This window comes from Lithobates pipiens, unplaced genomic scaffold (assembly GCF_037356315.1).
Source record: "Lithobates pipiens isolate NorthernLeopardFrog02 unplaced genomic scaffold, aLitPip1_a1.2 Scaffold_10, whole genome shotgun sequence".
Lineage (NCBI taxonomy): Eukaryota > Metazoa > Chordata > Amphibia > Anura > Ranidae > Lithobates > Lithobates pipiens.
The window spans coordinates 206,596,854-206,615,580 of record NW_027507686.1 but is presented as its reverse complement, the minus strand read 5'-3'; the positions used below and the strand labels follow the sequence as shown (position 1 = coordinate 206,615,580).

The window sequence follows — 18,727 nt, the reverse complement described above, 5'->3', positions numbered from 1 at the left end:
ACTGGTAACTTGGTATAGGGTGCTACGGTACATAGGCTTGAGTGCGGTACAGTCTGCTGTTCTGTAAGGACCGCTATCGGTCCACAATAGATAGGGTTGACGTGCACCACTGCTGACCGCTGCCCTATACTGCAGCAGTCCTTCAGCGGTATAGGGACTGACGTACAGTCTGCTAAACACTAATACACAACCTGCTTGGTCCACAAAAGTTCTTATAAGGACTGGTAACTTGGTATAGGGTGCTACGGTACATAGGCTTGAGTGCGGTACAGTCTGCTGTTCTGTAAGGACCGCTATAGGTCCACAATAGATAGGGTTGACGTGCACCACTGCTGACCGCTCACCTATACTGCAGCAGTCCTTCAGCGGTATAGGGACTAAGAGTTTTGTCACAGGGTCATTTAAAAAATGACATGCAGAGGAAGAGGCAGGCCCTTCCGCAGGGGTGGTAGGGGTAGGGCAGGAGCAACAGGCTTGAGCCAAAGTGGGAAGTTGCAGAAGGTGCGTTCAATTACTTTAAAGGATGCACCAGACTTGGTTGAGTGGCTCGCTCAGCCTTACTCTTCTGCACCCTCCTCATCCTCTCGATCTGCACCCTCTTCTTCACTCTCTGCTATGTGCACCCCCAAAGACACTACCACCAACAACACGACCACCACCACCACCACCACATACCTTCCGCTTGAGTCACTGGAATTATTTTCCGATCCATATCAAGAGGACATTTCTGATGCGCAGCCACTCTTGGTATTGGATCAGGAAGAGGAGGTAGCAACAAGCGCTACTCAGCAGTCTGACGCCAGTACCCAGATCAGCCCAAGGAGGAGGTTGGTCCCCGGTGTTGCTGCCTACTCTACTTATAGCGGTGGGGAAGGTGACGTTGATGATGACGTGTCTAGTGATGTCACGTGGGTGCCCACAAGAGAGGAAGAGGAGGGGAGTTCAGAGGGAGATATGGACCAGCAGATAGGGAGGAGAAGCAGCAATGACTTACATTGCACAGCAGGGACAAAGCAGACTGCAAATGTATCAGGAGCGAGTCATCGACCATGTACGGTCACATCTGGCGCTCCCAGGACACCGGCACATGGCTCCGCAGTGTGGGCTTTTTTTAACGTGTCCGCTGCTGACAATAGCGTTGCCATCTGCAATCTTTGCAGTCAACGCGTTAGTCGCGGTAAGCCCAATACTCACCTAGGGACGACCGCCTTAAGAAGGCACATGAGCAGCCATCACCGAGCCCAGTGGGAGCAACGGAACACACAAAGCCACACTGCAGGCTCTCACCGTCCAGCCTCGTCTTCTACTTCTCCTTCTCCTCTCTCCTCACAATTGTCCTCCACTCCACCTTCCATCACGCCAAGCTCACATTTTTCTGCAAAAAGGCAGGCTTCCGTGGGCCTAATGTTTGAGCGTAAAAAAATGATGACGCCGGATAACCCTCTTGCCCAACGGTTGGCGGCTGGCTTGTCAGAACTCATAGCCCGCCAACTACTGCCATATAAACTGGTGGACTCGGAGGCCTTTCGCAAATTTGTGGCCATTGGAACACCACAATGGAAGGTCCCAGGAAGGAAGTATTTCTCAGAGAAGGGCATCCCAGAGCTATATGGCCATGTTCAGCGGCAAGTGAATGTATCTCTGGCACACAGTGTCGGTGCCAAGATACATCTGACCACAGACACGTGGTCTAGCAAACACGGGCAGGGAAGGTATATCAGTTTTACTGCCCACTGGGTGAACCTTCTGACGGCCGTCAAGCATGTAACCCGTGGCACCCGTGTAGATTTGGTTTTACCGCCACGGATTGCATGCAGGCCTGACTCTTCTTCTCCTCCTCCTACTCCATCCTCCTCCCTCTCCTCCTCAGCTGCCTCCTCCTTTTCCGCTGCTAGCGTCTCTTCCACTGCACCGCCCAAGCTCCCCAGAACCTATTCCACATGCCAGGTGAGACGTTGCCATGCCGTGCTGCGTCTGTTGTGCCTGGAAGCAAAGAGCCACACTGGCCCGGCACTCCTTTCAGCTTTGCGTTCACAGGCAGATGAGTGGCTAACACCGCTCAATTTGACAGTTGGTAAAGTGGTGTGTGACAACGGTGCCAATCTGCTTAGCGCATTGAAACAGGGCAAAATCACGCACGTGCCGTGCATGGCACACGTCTTAAACTTGGTCGTGCAGCGATTCCTTGTCAAATACCCTGGGGTCCAGGACATCTTGCGGCAGGCAAGGAAAATCTCGGCCCATTTCAGAAGATCTTACACGGCCATGGCTCGCCTTGCTGACATTCAGCGGCGACACCATCTGCCGGTCAGACGTCTTATTTGCGATTGCCCGACGCGATGGAACTCAACCTTCTATATGCTTGATAGGCTGCTCCAGCAGAAACGTGCAGTTAACGTCTACCTGTATGAACTCTGCGAAAGAAACGGTTCTGGGGAGCTGGGTTTTTTTTCACCGCGCCAGTGGCTGCTCATGCGCGACACATGCAGACTTCTGCGGCCATTTGAGGAGATCACCAAACTGGTCAGTCGCAGCCATGGCGCCATCAGTGACATGGTACCTTATGCCTTCTTTCTGGAGCGTGCATTGCGTCGTGTCATTGATCAGGCTGTGGAGGAGCAGGAGCGGGAAGATGAGGAAGTCGCAATGCTGGATGAATTCCCAGGGGGGGCTACTCTATCTGAGACAAGTCAACAACAGGAGTCTGATGAGGAGTCAGAGGAGGATGGTGCCGGGGCGGATGAGCAGGAGCAAGAAGAGCATGCTTTAAACCTTTCTGGGATCCCTGTTGTGCGAGGATGGGGAGAGGAGAATGAAGAGGACGACATTATCCTGGATGATGAGCAGGAGCCAGGCCACCACACCGCTTCCACTTTAGTGCAAATGGGGGCCTTCATGCTCCAGTGTTTTAATAGGGACCCCCGTATAAAAAGCATGAGGGTCAAGGACCAGTACTGGGTGGCAACGTACTTAGACCCCCGGTACAAACACAAAATGGCGGAAATGTTACCGCCGTCGCAGAGGGCTGTCAGAATGCAGCACTTCCAGGCCTTGCTTCGAGAAATGCTGCATTCTGCTTTTGCGTGCGCTGGCAGAGGAGCAATTCCCACTCCCAGAGAAGGATTTGCGGGTACCAATCCAACAGCGCCTGCAAGAAGAGGCCGGTTTGAAGATGTGTTGGTGACTTCGGATATGAGGTCATTCTTTCAGCCGACCCATCGACAGGTGTCATCCGGATCCAGCATCAGGGAACGCCTAGACCGTCAGGTGTCCGACTACATTGGGTTAACGGCCGATGTGGACGCTCTGAGGAGTGATGAACCCCTAGACTACTGGGTGGGCAGGCTTGACCTCTGGCCAGAGCTTGCCCAATTTGCAATCGAACTGTTGGCTTGCCCCTCATCCAGTGTCCTGTCCGAAAGGACGTTCAGCGCAGCAGGGGGGATTGTGACCGATAAGCGTACTCGCCTAGCTCACCACAGTGTTAACTACCTCACATTTCTAAAAATGAATGAGGCATGGATCTCGGAGGAATTCAACACATGTGATCAGTAGACCATGTATATGTCTATAAACAATTTTTGGAATCAAGCACACAGACCTTCTTAATTCATTTGGCTCACTTCCCTGACCCAAAAAAGCACACCGTACTATATGCCCCTACCCTCCTCTTTGAAGAGGTTGAGCGGTGTCATATTTCTACTGGGGCTGCTTATTATGAGGGGTTCCCACCATCCCTGTGCTGTGCTGACTTCCTCCTGGGTGTTCTTATTATGAGGGGCTCCCACCATCCCTGTGCTGTGCTGACTTCCTCCTGGGGGTTCTTATTATGAGGGGATCACACCATCCCTGTGCTGTGCTGACTTCCTCCTGGGGCTGCTTACGGTGCTGCTGTCAGCGCTGTATGTCACGGAGCTGCTGTCAGCGCTGTATGTCACGGAGCTGCTGTCAGCGCTGTATGTCACGGAGCTGCTGTCAGCGCTGTATGTCACGGAGCTGCTGTCAGCGCTGTATGTCACGGAGCTGCTGTCAGCGCTGTATGTCACGGAGCTGCTGTCAGCGCTGTATGTCACGGAGCTGCTGTCAGCGCTGTATGTCACGGAGCTGCTGTCAGCGCTGTATGTCACGGAGCTGCTGTCAGCGCTGTATGTCACGGAGCTGCTGTCAGCGCTGTATGTCACGGTGCTGCTGTCAGCGCTGTATGTCACGGAGCTGCTGTCAGCGCTGTATGTCACGGAGCTGCTGTCAGTGCTGTATGTCACGGAGCTGCTGTCAGCGCTGTATGTCACGGAGCTGCTGTCAGCGCTGTATGTCACGGAGCTGCTGTCAGCGCTGTATGTCACGGTGCTGCTGTCAGCGCTGTATGTCACGGAGCTGCTGTCAGCGCTGTATGTCACGGAGCTGCTGTCAGCGCTGTATGTCACGGAGCTGCTGTCAGCGCTGTATGTCACGGAGCTGCTGTCAGCGCTGTATGTCACGGAGCTGCTGTCAGCGCTGTATGTCACGGTGCTGATGTCAGTGCTCTGTATTACGGTGCTGCTGTCAGTGCTCTGTATCTCCTGCACCCTCTTGTTTGCCTACCCTGGTCCCTGACCTTCCCTCTCCTCCATTGCCTTCATTAGCTCCATAGTCCTGAATTGTCAGAACAATTTCCCAAATAAAAAAAAAATGCTTGTAGTTATCGATCCCAAATTCACCTCATACATGTATTATGCTATTGTCCAGGTGGTGGGACTACGTGCTACCCCCTAATAATTACCCCGTGGCCGCAAATTCGACCTAAAGGTTTGCGAAATTCGCCTCCCATTGAAGTCAATGGAGCCCGCGGCGAACGGTCGTTTTCGCGAACGTTTGTGTCCGTTCGCGTTTCGCGTTCGCGAAACGTCCCGTCGGAAGTTCGTCCATCACTAGTAAGGAGGCCTCTGATGGCTGCATCCCCGTCCCTCTGTCTCCGGCGCTGGTGGGATTTGCATTAGATCCATGTATATTTGTATATTTTGTACAACTGTTTTACATATCTCACAACTTTTTGAGATGGGAATGAGGGACACCTATCAGCAACAGTAGGCAGGCATAGGACACACCCCCTGCCACGCCCCCTCAAAGGAGAATTGTACAAAAAAAACAAGATTGATTAAACCCACAAGTGCTTTTTTTTACTACTAATATTCTATTATATTTATTGGCATTTGAAATTTACAAATGCAGCAATTCAGAAATCATATGAAAGGTTTAGCACTGGGAAACACTTTTTGATGGATAAAAAGTGCATTTTATATACATCTATATAGATCAGACCAAAATGAGGGACAAATGAGGAGGAATGAGGGACAGAGGGACCTTGCTCCAAATCAGGGACAGTCCCTCCAAATCAGGTACAGTTGGGAGCTATGGTTTTAATTCAATAAAAAGAGTTTATAAATCCATCCTTTATAGTTACCTATCTATGCTTAGCTGTTCTGTTTTTTACAGAGCTCAATAGCTCAAACTCAGCTATTGACCTTACACACAGCTAAACAAATCAGAAAAATCTCTTCCCTTCCTCCTCTACTAAAGCTTATGGAATAAATGCTCATGCGGAGTGACACACAAATAGACCTTTACACTAGACCTTTATTAGATGTTACCTTTTACAAAGGTTCTATGTAAATAAAAACATCCACAAACATACATCAGTTATTTCCATTGTCACAGTCACAGATATGTCTTTTTTTTAGCAGGCATATTCTCTTTTTATTTCAAGATCGCTTTTTAGAGGGGGGTAAGCACTGCCACCTGTCTGAAAGAACTGTAATGCCCTGTACACACGGTCGGACATTCCGACGACAAAATTTGTCAGATTTTTTCCGACGGATTTTGGCCCAAACTTGTACTGCATACACATGGTCGCACAAAGTTGTCGGAAAATCCGATTGTTCAGAACGAAGTGACGTACAACACTTACGATGGGACTATAAAGAGGCCAGTAGCCAATAGCTTTTGTCTCGTATACACGACCGGACATTGATCGGACATCCCAACAACAAAATCCATAGATATTTTAAGAGGAATGTTGGCTCAAACTTGTCTTGCATACACACGGTCAAACAAAGTTGGTTGGAAATTGCGAACGTCAAGAACGCAGTGACGTACAACACATACGATGAGCTGAGAAAAATGAAGTTCAATAGCCAGTGCAGCTCTTCTGCTTGATTCCATAGTTAGTAGTTTCATAGTAAGGTTGAATAAAGACACCAGTCCATCCAGTTCAACCTGGGTGAGTTTCTACAATTGTCCCTATCCCTGTACATTGCACACTCACATCGGTCCCTACCCTCGATGAGCCCACAATCCAAGGTCTCCAAGCATGCGTGGAACTTTGTGCGTCGGAAATTGTGTACACATGCTTGGAATTTCCGACAACAGATTTTGTTTTCGGAAAGTTTGAGATTCTGATCTCAAATTTTGTGTGATGGAAATTCCGATGGAAAATGTCAGATGGAGTCTACACACAGTCAGAATTTCCAACAAAAAGCTCCCATCGAACATTTTCCATTGGAAAATCTGACCGTTTGTACAGGGCATAAGACATCGGACACAATTTCTTTTAATAAACCTTGAATGTATTTAGCTAAATTAAACTTAGTTTAGTTGGGCTTTACCTCGACTACTCTGTTTAAGCTGCTTTATATGGTGCTACAGTCAGACCTGCACAATTTCTGATGTTCTTTTTCTTTAGAGACCTCATAAAATCGCTTTGTGTTATTGGTACACCTCATTATTAATCATCAATTAGAAAATGTGTACACTTAAAAAATTACCAAAGTTATCTAAACCATTATGGTTCCCCTGTAATATATGAGCTCATAAGTATATGTCTAAAAGTAAACCTTTCTTATTTTTATTTTTAATAGAACATTCCATTTAGCTAGTAACACCAACCTTGTGTTGGCCCTCTCTTTGCCAAAAGTATACCCCGGGGTTAAAGAGCAAGAAATAAGGATCACAGGATGCCCTATTATTCTTCAGGTAAGTCTTACCATTATGTTGTCTCATTTTCTGTGTTATGATCTCTTTGTGAACCTTAGTTTAGTTATACTTCTTTCATTACTACAGAAATATAAAGAACACATCAATGGAGCAGCCAATCAGAAATGGTCTTATGATGATAATAGAAAAGTTCTGATGCCATTTTATAGTGACCAGCTGGATAAGGATATCACAGCAGCCATTCACACATCAGTCTGCACTTATAGTATTACCAGTACAGAGGAGATAAGTCAACCAGTAAGTGATCACAGTGCTAAGTCTAAATCCAAAAACCAAAAAATCATTAGATGTGGCGGTTGCGCCAGTGTTCTACGATTACTTTATTACCTGTCCAGCCTGTGTAACAAACATGGCTTCCTCTATAGATACCATGGAGAAGTGAGACACAAAGGGACAGGGGAAAATAAAGGAAAACTTGTAAAATACATTCCATGTGTTATATGTCGAGGTATATGTGGTATATGTCGAGCCTGCTGTTCCCATTGCATAATTTTATTAATTATCAAGTGCTTGTTTTACCTATTCCAAATGTGAGTGTAAATCTTTCATTTTTTGATTATAAATTTTGCGTTATGTAGATTCACGCTATGTGCGTTTTTTTTATTACTTTTTGGCCCTATATGTTTGAATCCACATGACGTTTTATATATGTTGGAGCTTCCTTTCTTGTTGACCTGTTGTCCTTGTGAGAAGCTTATTTTATACAATTGTATTAACATCTATATCCATCCGGGCCCTACAGTCTTTGGCGAAGAATCACCGACAAGTCTGTTTGATTCATAGGACATAGGTCCTACTGAATCTACCCTGTCCGGTAAGCCTCATGCCCTGTACACACGGTCGGACATTCCGACCACAAAATCCATCAGATTTTTTCAGACGGACGGACAAAATCTAATAATTTGGAATGAGGTGACGTCCGTTGCGTATGACTGGACTACGTAGAAGCTAGTAGCCAATAGCTTTGGTCTCATAATTTAATCTGAGCATGCATGACACTTTTTCCGTCGGAAATTCTCTACAAACGATCGTTTGTTGTCGGAAAATTTGAGATCTAGCTCTCAAACTTTTTCCGTCTGAATTTCAGACGGAAAAAGTCAGATAGAGCACACACACGATTGGATTTTCCGCCAACATAATCCGATCTGACCTTTTCCGTCTGAATTTCCGACCGTGTGTACAGGGCATTAGTGTTATTGGTTATCTCCCCTTTTCATGCACGTTCAGCGGTGGCTTGAAAATTATCATTTGGGGCTTCAAGATACATACATGGACATTTCCATTTCATCAAACACTCTTTCTCACTCAGTGGACTTTTTAAAATATTTTTTCTGTTATTGCTTTTGAGTTTATAATAAGTTGTTCACTGTATTTTATGTGTATGATATACATTGGTTTAATCCCCTCATATCACTGTATTTATATGTATAGTATACATTGGTTTAATCATCTGATATTACTGCATTTTATGGGGTTTATTTACTAAAGCTAGTAAGTGCAAAATCAGACTCACTTCTGCATAGAAACCACTGAGCTTTTAACCCCAGCTTGTTCAATTAAGTTTTGGTAATAAAATCTGGAAGCTCATTGGTTTCTATGTAGAAGTGAGCCTGATTTTGCACTTTGCAACTTTAGTAAATATAAATAAACCCCATTGTGTACTTAACAGTGGGGTATACCTATATGGTATACACTGGTTTAATTACTTGACATCATTATTCCAATACTGCACAGGTATACTGTTTGATATTTACACCATTATTCTAACTTTGATATATTTAGATGTGTATCAGGTTATCTATGCACTTTAGATCACCCACTTAAATTTACAAATTGTCACTAGCACCTGCACCATCACTTTCTCACCATTCCATTTAACCACTTGCCGACCGCTGCATGTAGGTTTACATTGGCAGAATGGCGCGGCTGGGCAAATGGGTGTACAGGTACATCCCTTTGAATTTGCCGCCGTGTGGTTATGTGCGCGCCTCCGGCGGCACATGCGCGACCCTGCCGGGAGCTCCGTGAGTAGGATCGCAGGTTCCGCAGACTCGATGTCCGCTGGGATACCCGTGATCATCTCACTGAGCTGAAGAACAGGGAGATGCTAATGTAAACAAGCATCTCCCCGTTCTGCCTAGTGACACTGTCACTGATCATAGCTCCCTGTGATCGGGAGCAGAGATCAGTGAAGTGTCATTTGTAGCCACGCCCTCTAACAGTTAGAATCACTCCCCAGGGCACGCAACCCCTCCTTAGCCCCCTAGTGGTTAACCCCTTCACTGCCAGTGTCATTTTTACAGTAATCAATGCAATTTTATAGCACTGATCGCTGTACAAATGACAATGGTCCCAAAAATGTGTCAAAATTGTCCGACGTATCCACCATAATGTCACAGTCCCAATAAAAATCACAGATCACAGCCATTACTAGTAAAAAAATAAATTAATAATTAAAATGCCATAAAACGAACTAGTATTTTGTAGACACTATAACTTTTGCGCAAACCGATCAATAAACACTTATGGCGTTTTTTTTGTTTTTTTTAACGAAAAATATGTAGAAGAATACGTATTGGCCTAAAGAGGAAAAAAAAAATTGGGGGATATTTATTATAGCAAAAAATTATATATATATATATATATATATATATATATATATATATAAATTTTAATATGGAGATAGGCGGCACCGATGGGCACTCATGGGTGGCACTAGTGAGCACTGATGGGCACTGATAGGCAACACTTATGGGCACTGAAAGGCTGCACTGATGGGTACTTATGGGTGGCAATGATAGACGGCACTTCTGGGCACTGATAGGTGGCACTGATGGTCACCAATAGGCGGCACTGATCGGCATTGATGGGCAATGATGGCTGGCACTGATAGATTCCACTGATAGGCACTGGCACTGGCAGGCATTTTTCTTTGGCACTGATTGGCAGTTGCCTGGACACTGATTGACATTTTCCTGGTGGTCTAGGGTAGCATACCTGGTGGTCCAGTGTGGTGGCCATCCCTGGTGGTCCTGGCAGCATCCTGGGGGTCCTGGCCAGGCATCCGAGGGGGGGCTGCGCTGATAAACAACCAGCACAGTTCCCTCCTGTCAGGAGAGCAGCCGATCAGCTCTCCTCTACTCACATCTGTCAGACGCAAGTGAGGAAAAGCCGATCAATGGCTCTTCCTGTTTACATCGTGATCAGCCATGACTGGACATGGCTGATCACATGGTAAAGAGTCTCTGCCAGAGGCTCTTTACCTAGATCGGAGTTGCGGTGTGTCATATGACATCTGGTCAGGATATCGCAACCACTTTGCTGATGTCACTTTGCTATATGGCGGGTGGTTAACTATTAGGAACCTAGGACAGGGATAGGCAACCCTGGCACTCCAGCTGTTGTCAAACTACAAGACCCATAAGGCATTGCAATACTCTGACAGCCACAGGCATAACTCCCAGAGGCGGAGGCTTAATGGGATATGTAGTTTCACTACAGTAGGAGCACTGAGGTTGCCCATCTCTGACCTAGGATGTATCTCATACAGTGGTGTGAAAAAGTGTTTGCCCCCTTCCTCATTTCCTGTTCCTTTGCATGTTTGTCACACTTAAGTGTTTCGGAACATCAAACCAATTTAAACAATAGTCAAGGACAACACAAGTAAACACAAAATGCAATTTGTAAATGAAGGTGTTTATTATTAAAGGTGAAAAAAAATCCAAACCATCATGGCCCTGTGTGAAAAAGTGATTGCCCCCCTTGTTAAAACATACTATAACTGTGGTTGGCCACACCCAGGCCTGATTATTGCCACACCTGTTCACAATCAAGGCATCACTTAAATAGGAGCTGCTTGACACAGTAAGGTCCACCAGAAGATCCTTAAAAGCTACACATCATGCCGAGACCCAAAAAAATTCAGGAACAATTGAGAAAGAAAGTAATTGAGATCTATCAGTCTGGAAAGGGTTATAAAGCCATTTCCAAAGCTTTAGGAATCCAGCGAACCACAGTGAGAGCCATTATCCACAAATGGCGAAGACATGGAACAGTGGTGAACCTTCCCAGGAGTGGCCAGCCACCCAAAATTACCCCAAGAGCGCAGCGACGACTCATCCAAGAGGTCACAAAAGACCCCACAACAACGTCCAAGGAACTGCAGGCCTCACTTGCCTCAGTTAAGGTCAGCGTTCATGCCTCCACCATCAGGAAAAGACTGGGCAAAATTGGCCTGCATGGCAGAGTTCCAAGGAGAAAACCACTGCTGAGCAAAAAGAACATCAAAGCTCGTCTCAATTTCTCCACAACACATCTTGATGATCCCCAAGGCTTTTGGGACAACATTCTGTGGACCGATGAGACAAAAGTGGAACTCTTTGGAAGGTGTGTGTCCAAGTATATCTGGCGTAGAAGGAACACTGCATTTCATAAAAAGAACATTATACCAACAGTAAAATATGGTGGTGGTAGTGTGATGGTCTGGGGCTGTTTTGCTGCTTCAGGACCTGGAAGACTTGCCGTGATAAAAGGAACTATGAATTCTGCTGTCTACCAAGAGATCCTGAAGGAGAATGTCCGACCATCTGTTCGTGTACTCAAGCTGAAACGAACTTGGGTTCTGCAGCAGGACAATGATCCTAAACACACCAGCAAGTCCACCACCGAATGGCTGAAGAAAAACAAAATGAAGACTTTGGAGTGGCCTAGCCAAAGTCCTGACCTGAATCCTATTGAGATGTTGTGGTATGACCTTAAAAAGGCCGTTCATGCTCGAAAACCCTCTAATGTAACTGAATTAGGACAATTCTGCAAAGATGAGTGGGCCAAAATTCCTCCAGGACGCTGTAAAAGCCTCATTGCACGTTATCGCAAACGCTTGGTTGCTGCTAAGGGTGGCCCAACCAGTTATTAGGTTTAGGGGGCAATCACTTTTTCACACAGGGCCATGATGGTTTGGATTTTTTTTCACCTTTAATAATAAACACCTTCATTTACAAATTGCATTTTGTGTTTACTTGTGTTGTCCTTGACTATTGTTTAAATTGGTTTGATGTTCCGAAACACTTAGGCCGCGTACACACGGGCGGACTGTTCGCCCAACTTTGTCCGCTGAACAGTGTTTGGGCGGACAGTCCGCTCGTGTGTGGGCTTTCAGCGGACAGTTTCAGCGGACAGTTTGACGAACAAGGTTTTTCGGAATTTCCGAAAAACTGTCCGCTGAAACCTTGTTTCAGCGAACAGTCCGCTCGTGTGTAGGCTTGTTCGTCAAACTAAGTTCCGCGCATGCTCAGAAAGGATTTACACGCCGAAAGTTATAATGCAGTGTATAGGACGTCGTATTTTTCGTCCCGTCGTACGTGCCGTTCACGTCATCGCGCGCGGTTTCAGCAAACTGTTCGTCCGTCGTGTGTGGCCATGTCCGTCCATGCTAATTTTGAGCGGACTGTTTGCCGAAACTGTTTGACGGACAAAGTTGGGCGAACAGTCCCCGCGTGTGTACGCGGCCTTAAGTGTGACAAACATGCAAAGGAACAGGAAATGAGGAAGGGGGCAAACACTTTTTCACACCACTGTACATCCTAAAGTTCTTTTACACTGGGAACACCCACAGATGTAGCTCTCAGAAGCTGCCCACAGTTTAACAACCAATGTCACGTACCTGGCAGAGGCTGAACTGATGAGTGGCTCTCTCTTACACCTCCTGCCCTGTTTGTCCCCCCGCGATTTATGACAGGGTAGGACAGGACAGGACAGGACACAGAGTGGCATGTAGTAAGTCCTGGCCAGCAGATAAACTGAATCTTGCTATCAAGTAGATGCTAAAGAACAGTAATTTGTACAAGATGTCATCACAGGGCTTGCAAAAGCAAGAAAGAGGAGGAAGTTGGCAATGGATGGGCAGCAGAGTTAAATATTTGGAAGAGAAGGAATTAGGAGCCAGGCCATGGTCAGTATCACACAGGCAGATAAGCCAACAGTGCAGAGTCAAAAAGCAAGCTAGAGGTCAAGTACCAGAGGGATCAAGATCAGGAGTAGTTAGAAGGCAAACTGGGTATATCACAGGAAAAAACAGGGTCTGGTCATGGGTCATGGGAGCTGATGACCACTAAGCAATAATTTTGAGTCTTGCAGTCCTTAAAGTGAGGGCACAAAAGTAAATTCAAATGTGCATGCTCATGCTCATGCTCGTGCATGTGCACATGTAGATGCGTGTGTGGACCTGATTCTCTGGGCATGAACTTGGTTTTCCTAACAGCTGAGGTCCTGATCTATATATCAGCACTACTGGTAGTAGTGCTTTATGCTCTGAACGATATACAGGGTGTTACATCCCCCATGCTTGTTAACATATAAAGAAAGAAATATCAGGTACCTACAACTGTCATGAGCAGCTAGTTAAAGGAGTAGCTAATTACAGTGTATCATATTTTTTTTTTTTACACAGGAGTGAAGTAAAAGTAGAAAAAAAATTTTTTTTAGATACTTTTTTCATATTTAACCCCTGATTTAAATGATAACCATACTCTTTTAAAATGATACTTTGGGCTACCCCGATAAACACCCCGAAAGCCTTTTACCCGTCTATTGTGCAACCCATGGGAAGCCACACAGCTGCTGCTGAAGATTTTTGCTCTTTTGCGCATGCATGGAAAAATGTTACCTATTCCTATGGAGAGGTCACCCATGGCTAGTATGCATAATAGATGGCCTTACCATACTTAAATAATTGGATTTTTTCCATGAATGAACAAGCTGAACTTATAAACACTAAGATAGTTTTTGCTGCAGTGGCTGTTCGCATCTTCTTGGGTAAGGAGGAGGAGGGCTAACAGGTTGGAAACTCAAGTGTACACTTGGGAGGCAGTTGCCATTCTTGGAAGAGTCAAAAGGAAGGGTCTAAACAAGGATCTTCATGGCAAGATCACCAGGTATTATTTTACTGAAAGCTGCAGACGAAAACAACTTTTGTAATTACATTGTTAACAGACATATGAGATTTTACTGATTACGTTTAGATCTATTTTAACTTAATGATTTAAAATAGATGTATACCTTTTTGTGAATTAATGCATATTTGTTATAGGGATATCTTCTGATCTCACCAAACAACAAAAAGGAAACAGTGACTTGTGTGTCCTGTGCAAGAACCTTAAGACCAATGAGAGAGATGAAGAAAATCAAAGTGGGTACATTGTTCTCTTGTGCCTCAGGACTAAAAGACTCCAAGCTAAGTCCTTTAGGACCATTTCAATGTCTTCATGTTGGAAAGGTAACACATTCAATATTCAATATGATGATTTATAATGTCATGTAATATTAATATTGCTTGGATTGTAAGCTCTCATGGTAAGGTAACTAACTGTACTGTGCCCTTTATTTTGGTGTTGGGCAAACTGTATATAAATCCTGTTAATTAATAAAACTAACAATAATAATCCTCATTGTCTACTAAACATTTCCAGCCTCCCCTTATGTCATGTTTATGTTTTCTTTTACTTGTACAAAATAAAAATTTTCTAGAGAACAGCTTAATAGTAGAATAATTCTCCAATACTTATTGGTACAGAAATATTGAGTAATTTAAACAAGACATTTTATCACAAAAATTTTAATGATGTGGGTTGGTCCTTCTAATGCCACGTACACACGATCAGACTATCTGGCGGACCAGAGTCCGCCAGATAATCCGCCGGTGTGTGAGCTCCGGCGCACTTTTTCTTCCCAAAAGTCCGGCGGACTTTGAAAGAAGTCTTGACTCAAAATTGGCCGCCGGACTAGGCAGTTCGCCGGACAATCTGCCTGTCTGTGTGCTAGTCCGCCGGACTTTTGAAATGAACGGACTTGCACACACACTGAGTAAAGTCCGTTCAATTTGAATGTGACTTCAGGTAGACGGAACTAGCGAAGGAAGTCAATGTCTCCACCTCCATCGGCGAGATTGACAACTCGCGAGCCCTGTCACCTGGTATGGATTTAAAGGGGAACCCCTATGCCGAAAAAACGGCATGGGGGTCCCCCCAAAGTCCATAGCAGACCCTTATCCGAGCACGCAGCCCGGCCGGTCAGGAAAGGGGGTGGGGACGAGCGAGCGCCAGACCCCCCCCCCCTCCTGAGCCATACCAGGCCACATGCCCTCAACAGGGGGGGTGCTTTGGGGAAGGGGGGTCCTGCGGCCCCCCGCCCCAAAGCACCTTGTCCCCATGTTGATGAGGACAAGGGCCTCTTCCCGACAACCCTGACCATTGGTTGTCGGGATCTGCGGGCGGGGGGCTTATTAGAATCCGGGAGCCCCCTTTAATAAGGGTCCCCCAGATTCCTGCCCCCCACCCTATGTGAATGAGTATGGGGTACGATGTACCCCTACCCATTCACCTAGGGGGAAAAAAGTTAATAAAAAAAACACAACACAGGTTTTAAAATACTTTATTAGACAGCTCTTCTTCCGTCTTTGGGGGTCTTCTCGCCGGACTCCTCCGCTATCTTCTGCTCTTTTGCTAGCTCTTTTGCTAGCGGAGGAGCCCGACTTTCTCCTTCATCGCCGCCGCAGTCCGGGGGTCTTCTTCCGACTTCGGGGATCTAGTAAAAAAAATGGACTTTACTCCATGTGTGGGCAAGTCCGTTCATTTCAAAAGTCCGGCGGACCCCCACCATAGTCCGGTGGAAAAGTCCGGTCATGTGTGGGTGTGTGTGGGCAAGTTCGCTCGTTCTGAAGGTCCGGCGGACTTTCGCTGCAAAGTCCGGCCGGTTGTCTGATCGTGTGTACGCGGCATAAGAAAACGACAGTCTTTAGGATTCTGACAAGCTTTCACAAAACAAAGGGTGTGGGTTGCAGATTGATGTACCTGTTGTGGAGGCACAGTGAGGTTGGAGTGTCCATATGCACTGCACCGTGGCTGTCACACAGACAGGGCAGCAGTGGGGAGTTCTAAATCTGGATGGGGATTCTCACACACTAATTCCCCATCATTTCTGTTCCCCTTGTGATTGACAGCAGGAAGTGGGTACATTTTTAGCCAACAGACAGTCTGTTATTGGCTATAGAATCCACCTACTGCCTGCTGTCAATAACAAGGGGAGAAGACCTGATGGGGAATTAGTGTCTTAACTTCTCTATCAGGCTCTGCACACTGCAGCATCACTGGTTGCTAGGAGAGTGTCAACTGGGAACCCAACAATGTCCCTAATGACCAGTGACAGGAAGGTAGTAGCAAATGGCAAGTGGGAAACATGCTACATTGTGTACAGAGACAGGCCCTCTGTAATAATTACCAGTAGTGATAGGGCAGTCCCTCTAAACATAGTGTTCACAGTGCGGGGTGCATGGGATCTGTGTCCAGAACATCCATGTGGCTGCAGCTGAGGCTGAACAAGCTGATGGGGAGAGCTGTCAAATTGCTGGCAATTGGAGATGGAAACTGCTGGAAGGAATAACGCCGGAGGTTCAGGAGACAGATCCTTCTGGGTAACAAAGTGGCATCAGGTGTTGTGGCATTTGCCGCACGTGTCAGTAAAGTTACTAAAATGGACAGCAGGGATTTTTTTATCTGATGCAGGTCATTTTAAAGGACCAAAGCACCAGAAAAGTGTCAATATAGATTTATTGAATTCCTCCGATTGAGTGTTTTGGGTGTCATTTTGAAAAAACTACCAACTTCCAGGTGCTACTGGCCTGCAATCAAGATTATGTAACCAAAACAGGGGAACGTCACTAACCCAGTTGCTCAGACTATACCACTAGGAGTTGTGGAATGATAATCCAAACAAACACACAAAACCAAAGCGCTGTATGAAAAAGTGACCACAAGATGGTGCTGTAATGTATAGATATATAATTTCATTGTAATGGGATCTCACAATTCATTTGATTTTTGTGAGCCCTTAAGTGTTGGTGATCCTGGTGTGAGCACTGGAGGGAGAGAATGAAAGAGACACCCCAAAATGTATGGCTTTATTATTTGTGAAAGATTAAATCCTCTTATTCCAAACTTGCTTCCTTAAGGGTAATCATAGATATGTATTGTAGAGTTTCCCTTCATAACTTATAGAGCCTATTGGCTTCATTATTTTTTGCTAATATTTTCTGACCTATAGCCCCTGCCTATGCATTTTTTCCCCTGATTGCAGCCCATCTGATCTGATACCTAACTCTGCCTGGTTCCAGCGATCTTCACTGTGTGACCCTGCTTTATGCTTTAATGCAGTCTGGCTAAAGATTTATATTTTACTAAAGGTTTTTGAGTACTGGCTACTAGTGATGAGCAAAGGTTTGGGGCAAACCCAGTTCAGCAGGAACCTGCAGGGAGCTATCGCATAATAGCAGGCCACTAGCCCAATCAGCTGCAGCAGGGCAATTCCCTGCCCTACAGCCATATGCAACACGGGAATGGGGATGATGGTGAACATCATTGTCCTAGTATGCCATAAGGCCATATTTGGTCAATGCCATATATGACTATGTCGCCAGGTCAATGATTTCATTAACATCCCTGGCCCTTTTTTACGTGTTGCTGTGGGGTGAAGAATTCGCAGCAGACAGCTGAATGGGCTGGTGGCCTGCTATCATGTGACAGCTTCCCATTTGTTCAGGCTGAACTTTGGCTCATCACTAATGGCTACAATCACCATGCTTTGTAAGTTATTAATATTTTTACATTATGCCAACAATATAATAACGATATTTTCTAGCTAAGCATTTTTGACTTTGTACAGACAGACCTATCCAGTGCTGAAGCAGAAAATACACTGGACTACTTGAAAGACGTGCTGTGCGCTATGAGATCCCAGCACCATGACTTCAGTATTGCACAGTATATATCAACTTCTAAAAATCACAGGGCTTTAAGAGTGAAGGCCTATAAAAATGGTAATGGATTCAGGAATGGAAGGTTCCTCATTGCTGGGACATTTCTAGAGGTGAGTGCTACATTAGCTGTATAATAGGCTATATTTGCATGGTGCATCCATGGTTCTGGATATTCACCTGTCTCTCTCCAGCAACTTCAGCAATCCTTGCCCTTTTAACCACTGTTCTACCCTATCCAGTAGGTTAGTGATTAAAAGGACAGGGATGCTGAAGTTTCTGGACTATAGAAGCAATACATTTATTTTTGTTTTATTTTGGTGTTTTTTGGGGACGCACCTGTTTATGTGCAAAGATCATTACCTGTTGTTGCTGTCCACCCTTTTCGGTCTTTTCCCATTGTAGACATACATTGTTTAATCTTTGTCTGTAGCTTTCAGTCTTAAGAGTATGCTATTCAAGTAAGAATTTGTATCAAGTAAGAATTTGGCACTCTGCAAGCTAGAGCAGGGACCAGAGGGAGAGGGATTATTTTAATGCAGTTGGTCAACTTAAACATGTATTTCAATATATACAAACTGAGAATCCCTGTTTTTTTTTTTTTTTACTCAAAGGTTTGCTATGATAATGTTAGGATTAAAGTGAGGTTAAACCTCTTTAATATCTTATGTCTTGTATATATAAAAGCCATTTAGGATCTATTTCTACTGCATAGTCAGGTCAATGATTCGAAGGGCAGGGATGCCTGAAGTTGCTGGGCTATTCTTTGTTGAAGCAATACATTATGCTCTTTGTACTTTACACCCCCCCATCTTGAATTTAATGTATATCCAGGTATGAAATATACAGTCGGACAGCAATAAGAACCTGATAGAAGTTCTAACTCTTCCCCGT

The 18,727-nt window shown here is 45.3% G+C and overlaps 1 protein-coding gene across 1 annotated transcript in view; it reads left to right on the top strand.

The window, feature by feature from the left end:
* DCDC1 (doublecortin domain containing 1) overlaps positions 1 to 18,727 on the top strand; it is a 680,197-nt gene that overhangs the window by 625,351 nt on the left and 36,119 nt on the right. Inside the window, exons 28-31 of the mRNA XM_077460866.1 lie at positions 6,894 to 7,008; positions 7,096 to 7,266; positions 14,117 to 14,302; positions 17,743 to 17,946. Coding sequence (XP_077316992.1) covers positions 6,894 to 7,008; positions 7,096 to 7,266; positions 14,117 to 14,302; positions 17,743 to 17,946 — 676 coding nt within the window. The remainder of the gene's footprint in view (positions 1 to 6,893; positions 7,009 to 7,095; positions 7,267 to 14,116; positions 14,303 to 17,742; positions 17,947 to 18,727) is intronic.